Source organism: Phaethon aethereus (assembly GCF_964289735.1).
Source record: "Phaethon aethereus genome assembly, chromosome: 6".
NCBI lineage: Eukaryota > Metazoa > Chordata > Aves > Phaethontiformes > Phaethontidae > Phaethon > Phaethon aethereus.
In genome coordinates, this window is record NC_138580.1 from 13,655,930 (window position 1) to 13,676,501 (window position 20,572).

The 20,572-nt window shown below is 45.9% G+C and overlaps 1 protein-coding gene across 8 annotated transcripts in view; it reads left to right on the plus strand.

Moving 5' to 3' along the window:
• CLASP1 (cytoplasmic linker associated protein 1) overlaps positions 1-20,572 on the plus strand; it is a gene marked incomplete at its 3' end in the record, with an annotated part of 171,384 nt that overhangs the window by 31,967 nt on the left and 118,845 nt on the right. For all 8 annotated transcript variants that reach the window (XM_082001361.1, XM_082001367.1, XM_082001363.1 and 5 more), the window contains exons 2-7: positions 6,642-6,720; positions 6,988-7,091; positions 7,581-7,672; positions 7,757-7,832; positions 10,660-10,757; positions 11,851-11,918. In XM_082001361.1, coding sequence (XP_081857487.1) covers positions 6,642-6,720; positions 6,988-7,091; positions 7,581-7,672; positions 7,757-7,832; positions 10,660-10,757; positions 11,851-11,918 — 517 coding nt within the window. The remainder of the gene's footprint in view (positions 1-6,641; positions 6,721-6,987; positions 7,092-7,580; positions 7,673-7,756; positions 7,833-10,659; positions 10,758-11,850; positions 11,919-20,572) is intronic.

The following is a 20,572-nucleotide window of genomic DNA, read 5'->3' on the forward strand; positions in this document are numbered from 1 at the left end:
TTCACTCTAGACCTATGCATTATTTACTGGGTTTCTCATCTGTTCCTAGGTTTGTAAACAAAGGAGAACTTTCAGTTAACCAGGTTTTTGCTCATTTTACAAGTACTAGTGGTCGTATTGGGTGTTTTGGTTCAGCAGTTTCCATCACTCCAGCAGCAGGCCGTGGCAGACTGTCACTTGTCACATGGGCTTTACTGTCCTTGATCACTGTCCCACAGTGCTGCACCATTGTAAGGTGGGTGAGTTGGCACCAAATAAGCTGGTCCCCTGAATTTTGGGGTGAGCAGTGGTCCTTAATTCATAGATGGTGCTTCTTCATAGTTTTTTACAAGCAGTAGTTTAAAAGTACTGAGATGTGCTCTGAGCTCTGTTATGTTGGAGCAGTAAGGGGATCAAGGAGATGGGCTGATTGCAGTTCTTCGTGCTCTCTAGTGCCAGGAGACCTGTGGGAAGTTGTGTTACTCCTTGTGCTGTACAAGTGAGGCATTTGCCAGAGGCTCATATGGTTGGGACTGTAGTGTGGGGACTCCACGACAGTACTGGCTGTCATTCCAGTGAGGAAAGCAGACTCCATTGACCTGCAGGGTTAGTCTGGTCACAGGAGCACAGGGTGGTGTTGGCATGGAGGTGCAGGGAAGATAAACTTGCAGGATGATGTTGAACAGAGCCTAGGACTGAGGGGACACCACAAGTAGTGGAGATTTGGGAACCTGTCTGGGTGGAGATGCGCAGGACAGTCAGTACCTCCTGGATTTTCCTTTGAGATAGTGGCATGGCAGAGATGGTATGAGCAGCCTGGGCTTCTCTGCCTTTGGAGAGGGCTGTTGTCATGGGCCATCTTCATGGGCCAACACAGAGCAGGGGATGGATTAACAGTGCAGAAGGAAGAGCAGGCATCTTTGGATATAGTGCCAGGAGAAGGGAAGAGGTTTTCAAGCATGAGGTAGGAAAGACCGGGAAAAAGAGATATAGAGATGAAAGCTGTTATGTGGTTTAAGTGCTGTCAGGTCTGTTAAGTGGGTTCCTAGTCTGATGTGCTGAACAGTTGCATGCTGGGCTGTAAGGAGCCCCGCAGTGCTGATACTCTCCGGTGTATAGGATGTGACCTCCCTGCCAGGGAAGGACAGAGTGCCAGGGATGTTCCTGACCCCCTGTGACTGTTGTCAGCCATAGATACTGTCTCTGAACTGGTATTGCTTAGTGTAGTTCCCTGTTCTGGGCAGAATAACTCATCAGCTGTATAGGAGGGTAGAAAAACCCTCTGAAAGGTTTCTGTAGCTCTTTTTACCCATTCTTCTAAATCCAAAACAGATGTCTGGCCTCTCATCAGTGTCTTAAAACAGAAGAAAAGTAACTATAAGATTTCTCTGTTTAGATATTTAAATTCCCATGTTAATTAATTTTTCTAAATAGCACAGATTTAGAAATCTGTCTGTAGATGATGAGAAATAAAAGGGGTGTTTTTCCTCCAGGAAGCTACTCCTTGTGGTCCATGTTGCAATGGAAAAATGTATATATCCGAACCAAGCAGGGGTTTTCTTGAGGCATTGCTGTATTGAATGGCAAATCAATGGCCCAGTGTCCAAATGGATTGTGGATTTTGAAAGTGGTGTCTGACAGAATGGATGGTATCTCATGGATCTAGAGAGAGAAGCCAGAAATAACTATTCCAAATCTTCCCTGTGTTCAGCTCTTTGACCACATCTTGTAGTCATGCCAGTAAAACAAGTCGTGCTACTGTTGCTGCCTTCTTATTTGCTGGTGTTTGGTTTTGCAAATTGTGTTGTACAGAACGGCTCATATGACCTGTGTCTGTACTAGCATCGTTGGGCTGGGGCGATGCACTGATGTTGCCAGTGCAGATGTGATCCTGCCTTGGAATGTGAAATGTTAACTGCTGGAACAGCAGAAGGAGGCGGGCTCCTCTAGGGTGGATGTGGTTATACTTGTGTGCAGGTGGAATGCAGCAGTCAGCATTTCATAGGCTAATTTCATGTTTCCCTATCTGCCAGGAGTTTATTGCTGTGCTGACTCAAAATATGTACCTGACTTCAAAACTAAATTTACGGATGTTGGTTAACTTCAGCTCTTGCTTGGTCTTGGGTGCCCAGTTCAGTTGTGGTGGATGTTTCATAACTTGAGGAATTAGAACTGCTCCCTGACTGATTAGCACTAGTCATTAGGCAGACAGTGATATGGGGCATTGGTGCTTGTCTCTGGGTTCTCAACATGTAACCTGAAGTGTTCTCCTTTTTCACAAATATATTAAGCTTACTTGAAGTATGCAAGGGCTTTTCCATGTCTTTGTTTATGAGTCAAAAAGATTATCTAAACAAGTGTTCAAAAAAACCTGGTTGAATTCTGTTATTTTGCATGTTGAGATTTAGAAGTATGCCTTCCACCTCCTTTCCCGTCTCCAAGAAAAATGTCACAGTCTCCAGAGTAAAACAGCCAAGCTGTGTCACCCCAGTGTTGATGAGGAAACAGCATGAAGCAAGCTGGTGGCACACCTGGGGTAGAAACAGTATCTCCAGCATTCCCATTTGGGTCCCAAGCTACCAGGTGTGGAAGGTCCAGCAGGAAGCCAACAGAGTGAAACCAGTATGTGGGCATGTGCTGCTCAGCCCATCACTGATTCCCTGCAAGAGACACAGGATAAAGATTTGTGCAGCAGCCACCACATCTCTTGCTGCATGTGGCATGGTGCAGAGGGTGGAGGAAAGGGCTCATCTCTTCCCCACTATGGTCTGGAGCTGCTGTGTTAGAGCAGGCTGTTGGGGTAGCCCAAGGCAGTGATTCTCTCTGGTCACTTTGTGCTGGATCAGCTGGTGCTGGATCCTGCAGCTTGCTTTCTTGCCCTTTTATGAGAGTGCATTTAGGTGTGTCTTGTTTTTAAGCTGTGTTGTATGTATTTAGTTGTCTGCTGTGCTTGGTGAGCATTTACTGTTAGAGCAGATGATGGTAGGCTGTCTGTTCTCTGATACGTAGAGCTGCCTGCAGGCCTTTCAACACCACCCAGATATTAAAGGACAGATGCTTGGAGTTCTTTGAAGTAAGTATTTGATGACTTCTTTAAAAAAAAAAAAAAAAGTATTTTCTGTATTGGGGAAGTCTATGTTGTGTCCTGGGAACTAACAAGAACGTTGCTTACCGGGAATGATGGTGCCTTGAGACCTGGCTGTTGGAGGGAGGCAGGAGAAGGCCTGCTGACAGCCCTCAGCACCTACAGAAAGTACTCTTGAGGCATTACAAAGCAGCAGCACATGCCAATTGAGCTGAATACTGGACAGCACAAATTGCTTTATTGGCTGTCTTGGGGAACCTCAGGAGTCAAATAAGCAAAGCAGCTAAGCTGTGGACCTGGTGCTGTGCCACTGTGGGTTGGGAGACCTGAGATCGCTCTTTTGGGGGCCCGTATAAAGTAGGAGGCTAAATGCAGTGGCTGCTGACCTGGTGGTTTCTCAGTTGAGGGCAGGGGGCCTCTGTGCTACTAGAGATACTGGTGAGTTGAGTCCTACCTTGCCTGGAGTGTGGAGCAAGACCTGTACTGATGTAAATGCCTGGAATAGCTCTGTAGTTATCAGCATTGCAGTATTATCTGGAATTTCGGATGGAGAGCTGCCCTTCCTGTGCCTCTGCGTGGATCGGTGCCTGCTGGCTGGCTTCCCCAGGGAGGGGTGTGCTGCAAGATCACAGCAACGGGGTGGCTGCTGACAGGGCCGTAGTTGCTCCAGCCCTGTGTGACAGTCCCCCTGCTCCTCAGGTTCCTCCTGGTTGTCTGGGTGTGTTCATCCCGGCAGAGCCCGAGCAACTGCTTCAGTGGTAAACTGGGGTGGGCTCTTGGGTGCAGTCAATCCATTGCAACAAGGGTTGGAATTCAGTTCATTCTTCATTTGCCAATCATGCTGCGGGTTTTCTGTTACCTGTCTAAATGGATTTTTTGGATCTCCATCTGTACATGACTTTCTACTGCTGACCTTCAGCAGTTTGAGGCAGGTGGTACATCAGGGTTGGTAAAAGAATCCAGCATGGTAGGGAGTAACACCTGGTCACCCCCAGTGGTTATTCCCTCAATAGCTGTCCAAGCCACTGCTGTAATCATGGTGCTAATTAGCGCTCCGTTTCTATAAGCACAACAGCAAAATGTCTTGGGAGGCTTAGCTCATCCTCCCCGTCTGATCCTGGGGCCAAACTGCAGGGTAACGCGCTCTGTTTGCGCTGTGCGTACGTCTCCTTTAATGTTTGAGTGGTGAGTTCCCCTCGCTCTTCCTGGCTTGCAGGCAGTTTGGAGAAGAGATGGATCCCTTCCTCTCCCGGGATCAGATTCACCCCCAGGGCACACCTCCGTAATTGCAGGCAGCACACTTAACGTCTCCGTGCAGGGTGCTGCTGTTCTGGGACTCTGGTCAGACAGCTGTGAACGATGTCCGGCATTCAGAGTCACGGTGACTTTTCTTAAAGGCCTTTCTGGGCTAACGAGGCTCTAAAGCCCATCCTCTTGCTGGGGCTCTGCTGCTGTACCCCAGCCCGGAGGGGCCGAGTGAGCTGGCAGTGGCAGGGCTTATGGCAGCTGCCTCTGGAGCTGGCTGAGCATTAGTCAATGGTAGCTTAAATCCAGGGTGCAAGATGAATGTGAAAATGAAACACGGCTTACAAAGGCATGAGGAAAAATTCTCCTTTGGCATATGAATAGATTGTAGATCTTGTCAGCATGCTGCAAATGATGTTCACTAAAAATTTAAAAATGACACTGAAGGATCTGCCACTGTGATGGGAGAAAACTGCAGCAACTGTTTGGGGAAGGTAAAGTGGTTCTACTGGGGGAAGTCAGGACCCAGGTGCGTGTATTGGAAGGTTTCTTTTCAGGACACTTGACATGGGGTAGGAGGTTTCCTCTGCATGCTGTTCATGGCTCCCTTGCTGCTATAGAGCTGAATTTGGAGTGAATCGGTATGACAGGCTGCGGGTGGAAAGCTTAGGTTATGGACCGATGGCTGGTGTGCAAAGCAGGCACAGCAGCAGGCTTGAAACAGGCCGCTTGAGTGATGTACCACGCGGGTTTTGGTGTAGACAGTAGCATAATGGACACCGTAATAACGCTGCGAGTCAGCAGAAGTCACGCGTGGGTGTTCGCGGCACCGAGTAAGCTCTGATGGAGAGGACCAGGGTGTGGGGAGGCCAGTGTTACCGCGGCAGAAGCCAGAAGCTCCGGCGCAGCACCGGGCGGCAGCTTGCCCAGAGGAGCTTCGGTGTGGGAGGGTAGGGCAGCCGTGGGAAGCGGCCGGTGTGGGGAACGCGCCGGGCACGCGCCGCGGTGCGAGGTTCCAAAAATTGCGCCGCGCGCGAGGCGGGCGCTGTGTGTGTTGTTTGAGGCGTTAGCAGTGCTGCTCTCACCATGCGTTCATCGAGCAGCCGCGCAACCCCGAGATAAGGACGGTTAGCGGGTGTTTCGCCGCGCCTCCGCTAGGGGAAAGATAACCGCGCCCGAGGTCAGGGCGAGGGACGGCGCGCCGCCGGCCCCACTCCGCCGCTACCCGGCTCGGGGGCGCGTTCCGCTCGGCTGCGGCACAGAGCGCCACGTTTCCGTCTCATCCCCGGCTCCGGTTTAAGCCTTTTTGTAGACGGTGGCGGCGCTACCCAGAGTGCTCTGCGCCAGCTGGGCGGTTATTTGCATAGGGGGGCTGGCCAGGCGCGCCGGGCGGCAGCGGTGACGGAGCGCGCCCCCTGCCGCCCGCCCACGGCGCTGCCCGCCAGGGCCGCCCTGCTAGCAGCCGCGTCCGCGCCTGTGCGTACCTATAGATATATAAGTATATGGATATGTAAACGCGCAGGGACTGGGGCTGCGCTGTGACAGCCCTGGTGATACTCAGCAGCCTGGCTGTCTGTAACACTTCCAGGGGCTACTAACCTCAGTGCCTCGTTAAAACTTAGAGAGCTGTCTCATGCCAGAGCTGTCGTGATCTACAGGGTCTTGCTAATTATTTAGTATACAAGCTGCACAGTATATTCAGTATATGATGTATTTTTTTTGGTACTGTTATTAAATGGAGTTAATTAGAGTGGGTTTTCTGACCTGCAGCGTGTCCTGAAGCTTCTCTCAAAGTGCCTTTCCCTGGGTTTCGGTTATGCCATGAAAGCATTGGGTTTAATTTCTGTGAGTGAATAATTAAGTGGCTGTTAGGGCACGCCATTTTCTAATTATAAATGTAATAATTACAATTGGAAATGTTAGTTACAGCAAATACTGAAATTAGTATGCATATGGTATGTGTACATTGCATATAAATATGTATGATTTTAGCACTGAGTAGCAATTACAGTTGTTGGCTTTGCCAAGTTCTCGGCAGTGAATTTTGGCTTGTAAATGTCACAGGGAGCAATAATTTGGGGGCTTTTCTGTTTGTAAATCACTCAGCTTGTCTGCCAGAAGCCACGCAAGGAAGAGCTGCGTGGATCTGTGCGACCCTGTTAGCTGAGTGAGCGCAGCGCCGGGGCGGATGGATGTGGTGCCGCCGGCGTGGGTGGGAGGGAGGGAAGGGGCCCTCCTCCCAGGGGAACAGGTGCCGGTGCTCCCGCCTCTTGGGTGCCTTCGCTGAGGTGAAGGGCTGCATGCTAAAATGCCATCTATCCTGTGCTTGCAGGTGGTTCTCCTGGGGATTGACATCCTTTCTGCACTCGTGTCCCGCTTGCAAGATCGCTTCAAGGCCCAGATTGGCACAGGTAAAGGGTCTGTGTGTGTGTGCATCGGGGGGTGTTGCCATCGCGCTGTTGAGATCCCATCTGGCTTTTGCACACGAAGCCTTTTGACCTTGGATACAAAGCCTTTTTCCTCTCCAGGAGAGAGCCCGGGAGGCTCTTGGTGATTTCAGGCTCTGCTGAAGGGCAAGAGGGCTGACCCCTCCATCGGGCAGGGGGAGAGCAGAGAGGCTGTGCCACTGTCATAGTTTCCTTCTGAGGGATTTGGATGTTCCTGTTTTCTTTCCTCAGTGCTGCCAAGTTTACTTGATAGGCTGGGAGACTCTAAGGACTCGGTGAGGGAGCAGGATCAGACCTTGCTGCTAAAAATCATGGAACAAGCTGCTAACCCTCAGGTATGCTCGACAGCCCTTTGCAGCAGGAGTGACCGGCTGCTTAAAAAGGACTTTTTTCTGTCAGACAGAGGGTTTTCTCCTCTGGCTCTGTCTGAGATGGCTTCATCTCCCTACGCCTTGTTGTGAGATATTTGCTTCACTTGAGAATGCTGTTGCATGTCAGGATACACATGGGAGTGTGAGTGCTAGTGGATTTCTCAAGGATGGGTGGATGTCAGAGTAGTTGTTCTGGGTCTTTGGAAGGTACTTGCTTTCTGTAAGTGATAGCATTGTGTTAGCTAGCGGGGAGTTACTATGAAGTCAGCACAGAACAAAGAATTAGTCAGATCTAAAAGTGTCTTTCTACTTCTTGTCTTGTTCTGCTTGGATGGATGTAAAGGTTGTATTTAAGCTCCAGAGGCATTATGGTGTGTGTCTCCTGGAAGAAAGAATCTGTATCCTCCTCCGCCTCCTTTTTTCCTGTCTTACCTTCTTTTCTTTCTTCCACAGTACGTGTGGGACAGGATGCTAGGAGGATTCAAACACAAAAATTTCCGGACGAGGGAAGGGATTTGCCTCTGCCTTATTGCAACACTCAATGCGTAAGTCAGAACCTCCCGCAACCCTACATTATGTACACAGGCCTGCTCTGTGATTCACACTGCTCTTTTGTTCTTAATTCCCAGATCTGGAGCTCAGAGCCTGACACTGAGTAAGATAGTGCCACATATATGTAACTTACTTGGAGATCCAAACAGCCAGGTAAGCTTTTGCTGTGAGTCACGTCTAAAGGTTGTGCTGATTGCCTCGTCGGTAAGTAGGGCTCTGCATCCTGGCTGGTAAATTAGCTAATTGTGCTGCTGGTGGTGAACTCCGGACAATGCTGTTCACAAAGAGCCCATGGCTGGTTTGGAAGAGGTATGATTTGACATATGCCTAAACTAGCATATCAATTACTCCAAGAGTTCAACAGAATAACATGAATCTGCAGGCGAGATGAACAGAGCAGGAAACCTTTGTGGGAAGGGACCTCCTGTGCTTCACAGCCCGAATGCAGGGGAGGCTGCTGGGATCCCTCTGGGCTCGGTGCAGCAGCCTTCACTTTCAGAGAACAACCAGTCTAGGCAGGGAAGGCAAATGGGACCAGTCAGACAGCCTGGCCATGTGCACTGCCAGAAGTTGTACAGGGAGATTCTGAATAAGGGGTGGAGGCAAGGCAAGTGTCTAAGAACCTTAAATCAGTGATACAAGCCAAATGAAAACACATGCTGGGGGGGGGGGTGTGGAAAATAAATCTATCACTTCTACATGCTTTTTGTCCTGCCCTGGACAGGACCTAATCTGAAATTTGATGCGAGTATATGAGGTTAGTGTGAAGAGGGGGCTGGGGAAGCAGAGTTCAGACTTGTAATATGAGTACAAACAGTGTTTGAATATCCCTGTTGCCTTCCCAGCATGGGTGACTTGTATATGATCCAGGAGGTCTGGAGTGAGCGTGGGGTGGCTGACTGGGGAATGGGTTTACACTGGCCCTGGGGAGTTGGCCATATACCCATGGCTGTTGGGGCCTCCCCTTGCTGAAGAGGAGGACTGAGGATGAAGCAGCCTTCCCTTGCTGGTTGTGTCAATGCAGGAGGATAAACCCGTTACCCCAAGAAGTTTCTAAGGAAGTTTCGTGTTCACGGTCCTTTGTAGTTGTGAGCTGTGACTGAGCAAGCTCTTACTCTTCAAGGGGATACTGGGTTTAGGACTTGGACTTGTTGCAGAGACAGACACCTTGGTTCTGCTGTTGGTGAGCTGTTGAATGAATCAAAGTTAGTGAGAGCACTGACCTCTGCACAACCTCTTCCATGTGCCTGTCACAGCTCATGATCCCGCGGGCTTTCCCTGCCCGAACTGATCAGACACTAATTGCTGTCGAAGTGGCTCCTGGTTGAACAGTGCGTGTCCTGGGGCAGGGGCTGCTCCTGGGCTCCCCTGGGCAGCTTCTGCGCTGCTGGTGCCTTCTCCCGAGCGCTGGGAGACCTGATGCTCGGTCAATGCTGCCCTCTCTTGGTGAGAGAGAATGGGGAAGCACAGATGCAGGTCAAGTGCAGTGGTTTTCCCTTTTGATGTGGACATAGAAGCTGTTCTGTTACTGCCCTTTTCAGAAAGAGTGGTTTTGTTGTTTTCAACTAATGTAATTGTGTAATCCAGTTAGCATCGGGTATGATATCAGTATCTAAACGATGGCTATTTTCTCAAAAATAGAATTGAGCATTAAAGCTTTATTATTGCTGTGGTAGACTAAACCAAGTATGATAGCAGGGTGTCCCTGCCTTGGCCAGTATGGGGCCAGGCAATCCTTCCAGATCACGCAGTGAGGACTTCCGCGGTCGGCTGCGCTGCATGTCGTAGCTGGATGGGGCACGGCGGCGAGCTGGGGCTACGGCAGAGCTTGCCGGCCTGTGGGCCTCGGCCCCGGGGCAGAGGGTCTTGCCGCAGGCGAGAGGTGCGGGCGCTGCATGTCTCCTCTCCTCCCAGGCTGTCGGAGGCAGAGAGCGAGGCTGGGTTAGGGTCTGCGTACCCAGGAAGTGGGGACACCAAAGAGTTCCTCCTGAGCTGTGCCCGGAAGTCCAGCCCGGTGGTGTACAGGGCTGATGGGCAGAGAGAAGAGAGGCAAGACCGCTGAGTGAGGGCTGGTGTGAGTGAAGGCAGGGGTTTGGAAACTGGCCGTGACCTGGGGAATGGGAAGGCTGCGGAGCAGGACAGTGGGGCGAGATGAGTGTGAGTCAAGTGTTAGGGTTTTGGGGTTTTTTTTTTTGGCTAGGAAGGATGGCACGCGTGCCTGCCCCTTGACTCCCACCTACAGGCGATTTTAGCTTGTGCCCGCAAAATACCCTGTGTCTAGTCCTGATGCATGCGGGTGCTTGGGTAGCTGCCAGGCCACCTTCTGGGAAGCACAGCTCCGTAGGCATTTCTGTAGGTAGAGCAGATGGTTTACCTTCTCTGCCTGAGTGTCTGATGGAGGAAGCGGGTTCAGTACAGAAAGGTAACACTTTAATCAGACTTGTGGCTCTTCTGTTAGGTGGAGGGAGGGATGTGCTCGGCAATTTCTTGCAAATCAGTTTGAAAAACATGCAAAACTCATGGTGACTTGGGTGATTGATTGCTCTTCCCTCTCTCCATATTTTTTTATCAACACAGAAACATAAGTCTGTAAGACAACTTTAAAAATAGTTTGTTTTATAACCTACTAGCAATATCAGGTCTATTTGTCTCTCTTGGTTTTTTTTTTTTAATCCAGTAAAGGTACCTGTTGCACACCATGGGTGGAGTTTGGCAAAGGCAGCCGAGCTCCCTGTGTGCGTCCCTATGTACAAAACCTTTCATCATATGTCTTGTCTGCCTCTTCAATTAAATTAGACCTGCTGTTACTGCTAATATCTGAAATGCAGGGATGGAAGCTCCTTCATGAACTCTGTGGTAATGTGTATAGTGGCAGCTTGTTGTTGCTGAGAAATAAGCAAATTTCTTTCTCCAAGGTAGGGCAGGGATTTATTTATTTAAATTATAAAGATGATTGATTTGTCTCATATTTCAAACTCAGGTTCGAGATGCAGCGATAAACAGCCTTGTGGAGATTTACAGACATGTTGGTGAACGTGTAAGGGCTGATCTCAGTAAAAAAGGATTACCCCAATCTCGGTAAGTTGAGAATGTCCCTATGTCTTCGCTATTTTTGGGCTGCTTTTTATTCCCTTCCTTCGTTTAGAAGGTCTCAGGAGCTGCATGATTGCACGTTTTCCTGGGATGGGGATTTGGCTTCTTTGGTCCTACAAACACTCAGGTTTCACTTAATGTGGATCCTGTACCTTTGCCCAAGTATGACACAGCATCTTTGGAAAACCAGTAAAATTATTACAGATGTGCAGTTAACTGATTTAAGTTTTAATGTGGTGTTTTTCCTGTGTGCTCTGCATGTGTAGAGGGGACACTTCAGAGTCGGCTGTGTTTATGCAACTTGAAAGGCTGTCCTAAAGAGACAAACTCACAGTCAGCATCAGTTCCGAGGCTTTATTAAAACAAAACAAAAAAACCCCACACCAAAACCAAAGCCCTGTCCCTCTGCTTCCGCCGCTTAGGTGCGGTAAGAAAGCGGCTCTGCACGCTGGCGGTTGCAGCAAGGTTAGACCTGAGGATGGAGCAGGCGGCAGTGGGACAGTGCAGAGGCAGGAGGTTGTTGCGGAGGTGGGGTGTGCGCAGGGGGAGGCAGGACTGCTGCCTCTTGTCCTCCAGTGAAAACGTCTGCCGCTACAATGCGGCCTTGAAGTAATAAATCCTCTGGGAAGGAATAATGAGACGTGAGAAGGATCTTCTGCTCCACCAGGCCTGTGACATGAATGGGAAAGAAGTTTCAGGGCCAAAGAGAAATGGTGTGTGAAAAAACAGTGAAAACACTTTTTGGGAGTGTTTTTTTTTGTGGTATGTCTGCAAATAGTTAAGATAGACAAAGTGGTAATGAACTGGAAATGCATTTACAATTGGCATGTCACATCTTCAGTAACGTAGTATCTCTAATTGGATCTCTCTTGCACCTCTGTAGTATCGCTTGTTTCTCAGTTTTTATCGGCTATTGCATGTTGTGATATAAAAAAAAAACACTTCCCTCCACACTGACATTTTTGACAGTGCTCCCAATGACCTGAGTGAAGTAAAATTTGTCCTATAACATCTTAAATTAGATGATTCCTAAAAATTATTCAACTGTTCATTGTGTATTTCTTTAACTTTCAAACAGGTTGAATGTAATTTTTACAAAATTCGATGAGGTCCAAAAATCTGGAAACATGATCCAGAGTTCAGGTGGTGAGTAGAAGTACTTGTACTCTCTTTTTGGTGTTTTTTAGCAATTTTCAATTGGTGAGGCATTCAAATGGACACAAAAGTAAGCATTCTGTTAGGGAAAACATGTATGGGTGATTGTTTAGAGATATACACATAGCTTTTGCAGCAAATAAAATTGATGTTTACTTAGTCTGCCCTGTCTTCCTAGTAGTATCAAAGGAGAAGGAAGCACAAGTTTCAAGAACAAGAGGTGTTAAAGCTGTCCTCCTTTTCCACTTGAGTTTCATTAGGGAAATACATCTTCTGTTCTCAAGTCCATGTGCATCTTTAAGTTGTTCATAAGGTAAATTAAATAGTAATTTAAGAGAAGGTACCTTTTCAGTTTAATGCCCTAAATAGCACAGGAAGTGTACATATTAAATGTAGTAGTGTTCCATTTTAAAGCTTATATTGTTTAGGAATTGTGTTTTGCAGTTCCTAAGTTTGCGTACTTTGAATATGACTGATAGTCGAAGAGCCTTATCAGAGACTTAATTGTGTCTTTCTTGTCTAAGACTAGTATTTTGCTTACTTTTAAGAGCAAGAGTGTTTTACTGCTTTTCCTACAGATAAGCTTATGAGCTAGAAAGTATTTTTAATAAGTGTTACTCATTTTTAAGGAATTATTGGTGAGGGAATTCATTTTTCTACCAACAGCCAAGTAGAGCAGAGATGAAGAATGTGGGTTCAGTGCTGCGGGTTCCTATCCAAGCTCACACCCTCCGCAAGGCCAAGAGCGGGAGAAGTGATGTCCCCAGTCTTTCCCACCATGCTTTCAGAAGCCAAGAGAGCAGAGAGGTCTCTGCTGTTTTAAATTGCAAAAAAAATCTCTTTCATTTCTAGACACCATTCTTCTTGCCATACCCATTTTAAAATACAGTAAACTTCATCCCTGCAGGAAATAATCAAATGGATTTATTTGAAAATTCTGAAGTTATATTTTGGATTATTCAGAATTGTCATGTGATACTCTCTTCTATGTCTGGGAAGGATGAGGACCTAGTGCAGGTTTCTCTGTGATGGAATGAGTTAAAATTATGCTTTTGCATAATGTGGGAAAATACTGGCTGTATTGGTAGATGAGTCTTACAGTGGCAAAAAAGTGCAGTTGAGAAACAAATGTCCTTGTACTTTTTTTTTAAAGGGGGAGAGGAGTAAATATGTAATCCCTCAGCAAACATCTTAAGATGTTTGTAAAACTTAAGTTTTAGGTGCTTGTTGTGAAATCCTAACTGAAACTGAAACAAGCTTACAGCTGATCCAATTTCTCAGCCTAGGCAAGTGGAAAGCAAAGGTAGAATTTTTGTTTTGCTAGTAGTGGAATAGGATAGGCTTTCAAAAAATTAAAAGTTAATTCGATGCATCGTTGTACTATGTAGATTGCTGTTGTCTGGAGTTGGAGGAGACAGACTTGTGCTCTGTAATGAGACGTATTCCTACATGGTCTTTTTAAACAAATGCTGTGGTGGGGTGATGACTGGGTGGGAATTCGGTTGGGTTACTTCTCTAGGGGAAGGGGGAAAGATTTTGGAGCTTAACGTGCCCCTAGCTAAATTTAAGATAAGTTTACAGAGGGGTTTTCTGTAATGTATCACCTCCAAATGGAGGTGATACTAGTAGAAAATTGGATATGTCACAACTGATTAGAAGAATATTTAGTATGAAATAGGTGAGATACATCTAAGAATAAACTTCAACGAAGAGCAAGAAACTAGAGTTAACTTATTTGCAATGCAAGTTTTAGCTATGCCATCATTTTAGCATCTACATGCCCCAGAACAGTACCAGAGACATCACTTGCTAATCCTTGGCTTTTGAGAGGTGGTTCTGATCTCTAGAATGGACTTCCTAGCACATGCTGTGATGTGATTCAAGGCTACTGGCACCATGGAAAACATCAAAGCAGCAAGACAGGACAATGGGGATGACCTTTTCTGGGCAGACAATTCTTAGTACCATCTCTTTCCAAGAAAGCAAACTATCTGTTTTCAAATTGCCAAGGAAGGACTCCATAAGAACGTTGGTTTGTCTTTTTTTTTAAATTATTTTTTTTAGTAAGTGCAAGGAAAGCATCTATGCGTATTAGATCTGCTAGTTTTAGGCTTCATTGAGAATTTTTTTTTAACCCCTTCCTCTGTCACTGTTTTGATGAATTTGAAGATTTAACTTTCTTGTGCATAACAGTGCCCAAGACCTTACACACCCTGTCTCACATCCTTGGCTCCATTGTCAGGCTTTTTGTGCTTCCAGACATGAGGAGTACTGCCTTCCTCACTCTGCTTAACCTGGTCTGCTGATGTCTCGCTCTCATTGCTCGCACTGTGGCTGGACGCAATCCCTAGAGCGTGTGTTAGCGTTTCTCCTCTGTTGGATCCCCTGTGTGGGCACTGAGACCAAGGAGTAGCCTGGGGGAAAGGGAGTTGGGGAGAGCAGAGGCATGTTAAGGGGTGAGAGCAAGGTGTGGAAGGGGCAGGATCTCGCATTGCTCTGCCAGAACCTTTTCATCTTGTCCAACAACAACAACAAAGTCTGTAGTTGTGTGAGTTAATTTTAAAGTAGTTCTCATTTTTGAAGCTAATAATAAGAACATTAGTTATTAATATCTTTTCTTTTTTGGTGTGAGGGGAGGGTTCAGTTTCCCATAGTGCTATAGGCTGGTTTGTTGCTTCTTCCTCACCCTCCAAGCACAGCACAAGTACAGCGTACATGCTCACTGTATCTACTGTGTCAACAGCTCTGTGCAACTTTCAGTTTATCTTTTTGAGGTTGTGTAAGTTGTGTAAGCCAGTGGAGGAGGCTTATCTTCACCCGTGCTCACAAGTTTATTATGGCCTAAAAACAAGCAAAGTTTGTCAGGTTTCTTGTGTCCCTGATGCCTCCTGCAGCTTTTGAAGAAAGGTGACACTTTCAGCGGTTGTCAGAGTCACCAGGGAAGATGACAAAAAATATTGCACATCCAAAAGATTTGCCTTTCTCAGGAAATAGCTGTCTCAGTCTTGTTAATCCTTTGAGTCTGGCAGAGTACAGCATTGATTCTGAGGATGTCTATCTGTTACCATTAGTACCGCTCCTTTTAGTTTGTCATGCCGGCAAGTTGTGAACACGCTAGTAACGCTTTAACCTTCATGTGATATGACCTGGTTAGGCGATAGACTTCAGGCGATATGGTGGAGTTAACGCTGTGTCTTAAAAGCTCGTGTTAGTCTTTCTCTGTAGCTAGCGTGTACTATTCTAGCTCTGGGCAGGCTGGATTGGTGTCCCAGAGGTTTTGGGAGGCAGACTGGCAAATGTTTGTACAGGCTGCAGCTCGTAAGCCCCTGTCAGTGTAAAACGGCACCGCAGACGGAGCTGCGTCAGCTGCCTCGCGTGGGGTTTTCTGCCCCCCGCGTTGGGCGCGTACTGGCTGCAGAAGGACCCGGCTGAAAAGTACCACACTTCGCCCCTTGGGGAAGGGCTTTCTGTTGCTTAGGGTTAACGTATGCCACTGAAGCTATATCATGACTTCCCATCTCACGAGCAAAGATCAAGTCTAACTTTTTTTATGTGGTCTTCTGGGTGAATATAGTGAATCTGTGCTTCTTGGGTGGGTAACCAAGAGCAAGCTGTTGGCTAAAGTGTCACTCGTAACTAAGCCCTGGCCCGGGAGCGCTGGAGTTGTGCCAATTACAACAAGACTTTGAAAGTGGTTGTCAAACCTGATTACTTGCAGAACGTAGTGGTACTGGGCAGGTGGGAAAGCAACTGTGGCTTCTGAAATGGTGAAGTATGGCAAAAGAACTGGTCAAAGAAGAACGATGACTAAAACTGGTCTTTCAGCTCTAAGACTGCTGTTTGGGATGAGTTTCCTCTAGCAGGTCACTGAAGATGCAAATAAAAGAAAGCAACTGCAGCAGCATTTTTTTGTATATCGGGAGTAATTTGGAGATTAGCGAGTGTTGTGTAAACCATTAAAGGTTCCATAACTAGTGCTTCCCAAGACACAAAGAGAAAACTCTTCAGTCTACTGGAAAAGGTGGTTAAAATAATAGGGCATTTTCTGATCCCATGAATAAATCTAATGAATCGACTCTAATCAGAACGTGAATTTTAAGTCTATGAAAATAATTCATATGTTTTACTTATCTTTCTATACTGTCGTCCATTAGTGCTTCTTTCAGTTTATCTTGAATTACTTGATTTTTTTTTTTTTTTGGCTAGGCTTTGTTTTTATCATTTAGTAATACAAGAATTGAATGCATAGTGGAGTGGGGGACGTTTGCATAGTAATCTGAGGTGTTTCATTAAGTCAGAGGGAGGTTTTGGCATGCTGAAGTATGCTGCTTGTTGCTAGGCTACCAGCACCCTTTATAGCTAGAATATGAAGTTAAAATCCATGTTGGGTTTCTTGATGATTCTCAGTGCATTTCTATTTTGTTATTTGGTATATAATTAGTCAGCCTTTTGAAGCAAAAATTATAGTTTTCCCCCCTTTGGACTTTCAGCAAGCTAATTATTTTTTGTGTAACTGCTTTTGCTAATTATGCAGATGTATTTGTCCCAGGGGAATAAGGCATTTTCAGCATGAAAGAGCCAATAATTGCCAGCTAGTCAGCTGCTGTCTTCGTGTGATGTTGTGTGATGATCTTTAGTTGATGTGGTACAGGGAGAGGCTATTGGACGTAAACAGAGACTCCCAAGAAATTCATGCTGCATGGGTTTCCTTGGCATTATATCTGGAAGGACCTGAATATAAAGTGTACAGTTCTTCCATGGATTTGAATTGACTTGGGATCAGACCTGGACTCCAGAAGACTATAATTGAGTTTCAGGACAGATTAAGAATGAAATAAGTGATCTACTGAGAGATACAGGCTGATAGGAAATGATGACTGTAACCAAAATGTTTCTGGGTGGTTTTTTGTGCTCTTGATCATTGTAATATAATAGGACATTCTTTGATGTAAACCCTCCTTTTTTTACATGCGTCACAATTTTTGGGAGACACCTCTACATTGGTGTGTCCAGGGATGCTACAGTGGTGTGTCAGTATGGGAGCTATGGGTAGGGAGGGGACTGAACTTTCTTGTCTATGCTGAATTTTGGCTTTGCCTGGGAGAGCAAGATTTAGGGGTAGTGGAGGTGCCAGTGGTCTTGGACTCCAAGGAAATCAAAGCAGGAGATCTTAAAGCCAGAAGTCTGGAGCCGAGATCTCTTCCCTCATGGATGCTTGCACAGAGTAAGGTGAGGGAGGGATGCAATTTCTGTAGTTGCCTGTGTGGGTTAGTGTTCTAAGAGTAAGGAGGTTAATTAGAACAATGTTGAAATAGCAGATGTGATAATTCCAGTTACTGAAAGCCTATGAAGAAGTATCAATGTTACTCTTGAGTAGAACTACTTCTGTATTTGAGGTGTTGCTTAAAGTAAATACGCTATTTGTTAAATGAATTCTGTTTATGATGAAGTTGGCAACTTGGAGGCAATTAGGTGGAAACTAGAACTATTCTAGATTCCTGTGTTTTTAAAGCAGAGGCACTGAAATGCTATTTTGATATTTATTTTAAGGAAGAAAAATCACCCACATCTGCCAAGCATTGCCATGTGTCTGTGGGTGGGATATTGTTTGTTTGTCAACACACATCCAAGCAGCAGAATTAGACTGGAAGGAGGGTTGATAACACAGAGAGGTTTCGAGCCAACAAATGCCGCGCTGTGCTTTTCTGCATTCGTATTTCCTTGTGCAGTTTAATTTCCTCTGTGGCTTGTTCTCTGTGAATGCTGTTTTCATGTTGAAGTAGAAAATTCATTTTAATGACTCGGCATTCCTGTGGCGTAAAAAAAGCAAGGACCTGCATGGGGGCCGAGAGAGCAGTAATGTCTGAGTGGTATTTGAACGAGTACTGCTAACCGATAGCACATCCTTGTGGAAGGCATAAACGGACGAGACGAGCTCTGCTCCCTTTCTGTTACACAACTTCGTAAATAAGCAGATTACTACCTCCTGGATTTTAAAGTCTCAAATTTAGAAGGGAGGGGTGTGAGCAAGCCGGCAGAGGAGGACACATGGCGCTGAGCTGAATGCTGAGCAGGCTTTTATTTTGGAGGAGAGGTGGCAATCGCCTGCTAGGGCACAGGGAGCCCTTTCGGAGGGTGGAGAGTTCGCTGGCGCTGAAGTCGCTGTGAGATGCGCTGTGGGGCTGCTCCCGGAGCACTGTGCTCTTCCCCAGCATCCCAGGAGCGCCGCAGATAATGACTACGGGGAGAGGTAGGTGCTCACGAAGGGGTGGATGGGTTTATTTGTTAGTGTCTGGATATTTGCCTATTACATTTCTTTTTAACGGTGTGAAGAGACTGAAGCGATCCTGCGGTAAAAGGGTAACTTTAAAAAAAAAATAGCCTGCATACATCTGTAGCCTGGTGGCATCAAGCTCAGTTTAAGACTCTCTAAAATATGATAAATGATCTGTTTGGGGTGAAGGAGGAGGATGTGTATATGTAAAGGAACAGAGCAGGTTGAAAGAGGTGAAGGACAGGTATTTTCAGGCACCCTTCCTGGGCTTGTGATGGTTTTGAGTGATCACTGAGGTTTTCCTTTCTGAACTGCTTGCTTTTGCAGTATCATTGGTTGTAACTCTTTTTGAATTAAAATTGAATCACAGTTCCAAGAATGTGCCAAATGGAGACATCACTGGCTTTTCTGCATTTTTGTGTATTAGCTACCTTTCTGTAACCAAAAGGGTATCTGTGGAAGTCGGAGAGGCTGGAGGGGACTAAGTGAAATGGAACAGCAGAGGAGCTCTGTATCTATTCACCTGTGAAGAATTAATTTACAAGATAGAAATGTGAACTGCATTTATTTTTCGTACATCAGAAGCCTGTGCCCTTCTTAGCTTTCAGAGGCAACGATTTCTGTTAGCCATCTTTGCAAAAACTGCGTCTTTTTTATTTTCTTCCTCCTCTGCTCTTCAGTCAACCTGTTGTCCTCTTGCAGTCCTTATTACAGTGTAGGTGTAGTAGATTAAATTTAGGAAGTCTGAGATTGTCAGTATCTGAGTTGTATAGACTTTGGTTTTGTATTGGTATTTACCATCTCAGGGTCTGAGTTAATTGGCAGCTCTTTTTGTAATGTGTTAGAAGGTGGAAATCACCTGGGCAAATTGCTGTGGAATTGATACTATGTGTGACAGTACTTGCCATTTTTACGGGTAGTTCTTCTAGGGGCTTGGATCCTTGTAGACTATTACAGTTCCACAGTGCTCATCCAAGACAATTATTACATGTATTTTCAGAGGAGGCAGGGGATGCTTGTGTGTGGTGGTGTTACCTGTGAACAGTCAGTAAATGCCTCCCAGCTCTGGGAACAAAACACTGAAACCTGTCTAGGCTGGTGGTTCTTATCACTTGTCGCTGGACAGTGTCACCATCTACATCTGAGACACCTTTTCTTTCTGGCTTCTCCTGTCCAGGTCAAAAGAGGACTTGAGAATAATATATTAATTTTTCCAAAGTTGGAATTGTGTTGAATAATTAATGTACTTAACTGCTTATTAAAGAAAACAAGCACATTGTTGTTAACGAAGCATGATGATTTCATCATGCTGGGAAATTCTCAGCTTTGAAAGATCAGCTGGTGGAATGAAGAGCCTGGGGCCATAGTCCAGCTGGTCTTATCTGCTGGAAAATATCTGACCTCCAGGTCACAACTTGTTGTCTGAACTGCAGTAGTAGCAAATGTCAGAAGAAAAATAAGTTGTTAGTGCTATTGTGTCTTCTGGATTGAATCAAAAGTACCCTGACCCTAGGATTCCCTTGCGAAGAAGCAGTCGACCAGAGTTACTTTGGTTGCCTGTGTATTACCACCTCCATAACCCTGGATGGTTTTATATGAACACAGAAATGCTTGTTTGGCAAAGCTTTGATGTAACCAAGCAGAACCACTCTACCACTGCATTTGTTGGTATTTCCAACAGATGTACATAAAATGTAGGCTAAACGATCAGATGATGCTGATTAGTGTGGACCTCATGAGCGAAACATTAACATGCACAATTCTATTAAAAGTGATGGAGGTTAAATGCATCAATATCCTGCACATTTGGAGATGAGCTTCTTTATGCAGGGCCTGTTCTCTTCTTCCCCTTTCGTAAAAGTACCACGTGGATCTGAGGGACCTCAATGGTTGTCTTGGAGAACACATGAAACTTGGAACACGTTGCGAGAATGTATCTGCAGTCCAGTGTCCATAATGAGAATTAGAATTAATTAGAAAAGATCCTACACGCTTCCCATGGAAAGTGCAGTAACATCTGGTAATGCTACAGCGGTGGGCACATTTCAGTAATGCTTAGTAGTGTTGCTATTTTCTCTGCTGTGGTCTCTTCCTCCAGTTTCTTTCATGCCTTTCTCTGTCAGGTTGGTTTCATCTGTAAAACAAAGACTCAAAGCTGCAGTAGTCAGTGTCTTTAAAATCTCTGGGCCAGTTACCTGGTGTCTTCTGCTTTGCCCAGCTGTGTCTTCTTCATAGATCTTCTGTCAGAAAGAGTTTAGGGGTCAAGGCTGGAGGAATATTAACTCCAGTGACATTTTCACATGAAGGGACTAACTCTAAATCTCATGTGTTTGATCTGTTAGCTTTGTCATTTGTTATATGCAGCATCTTC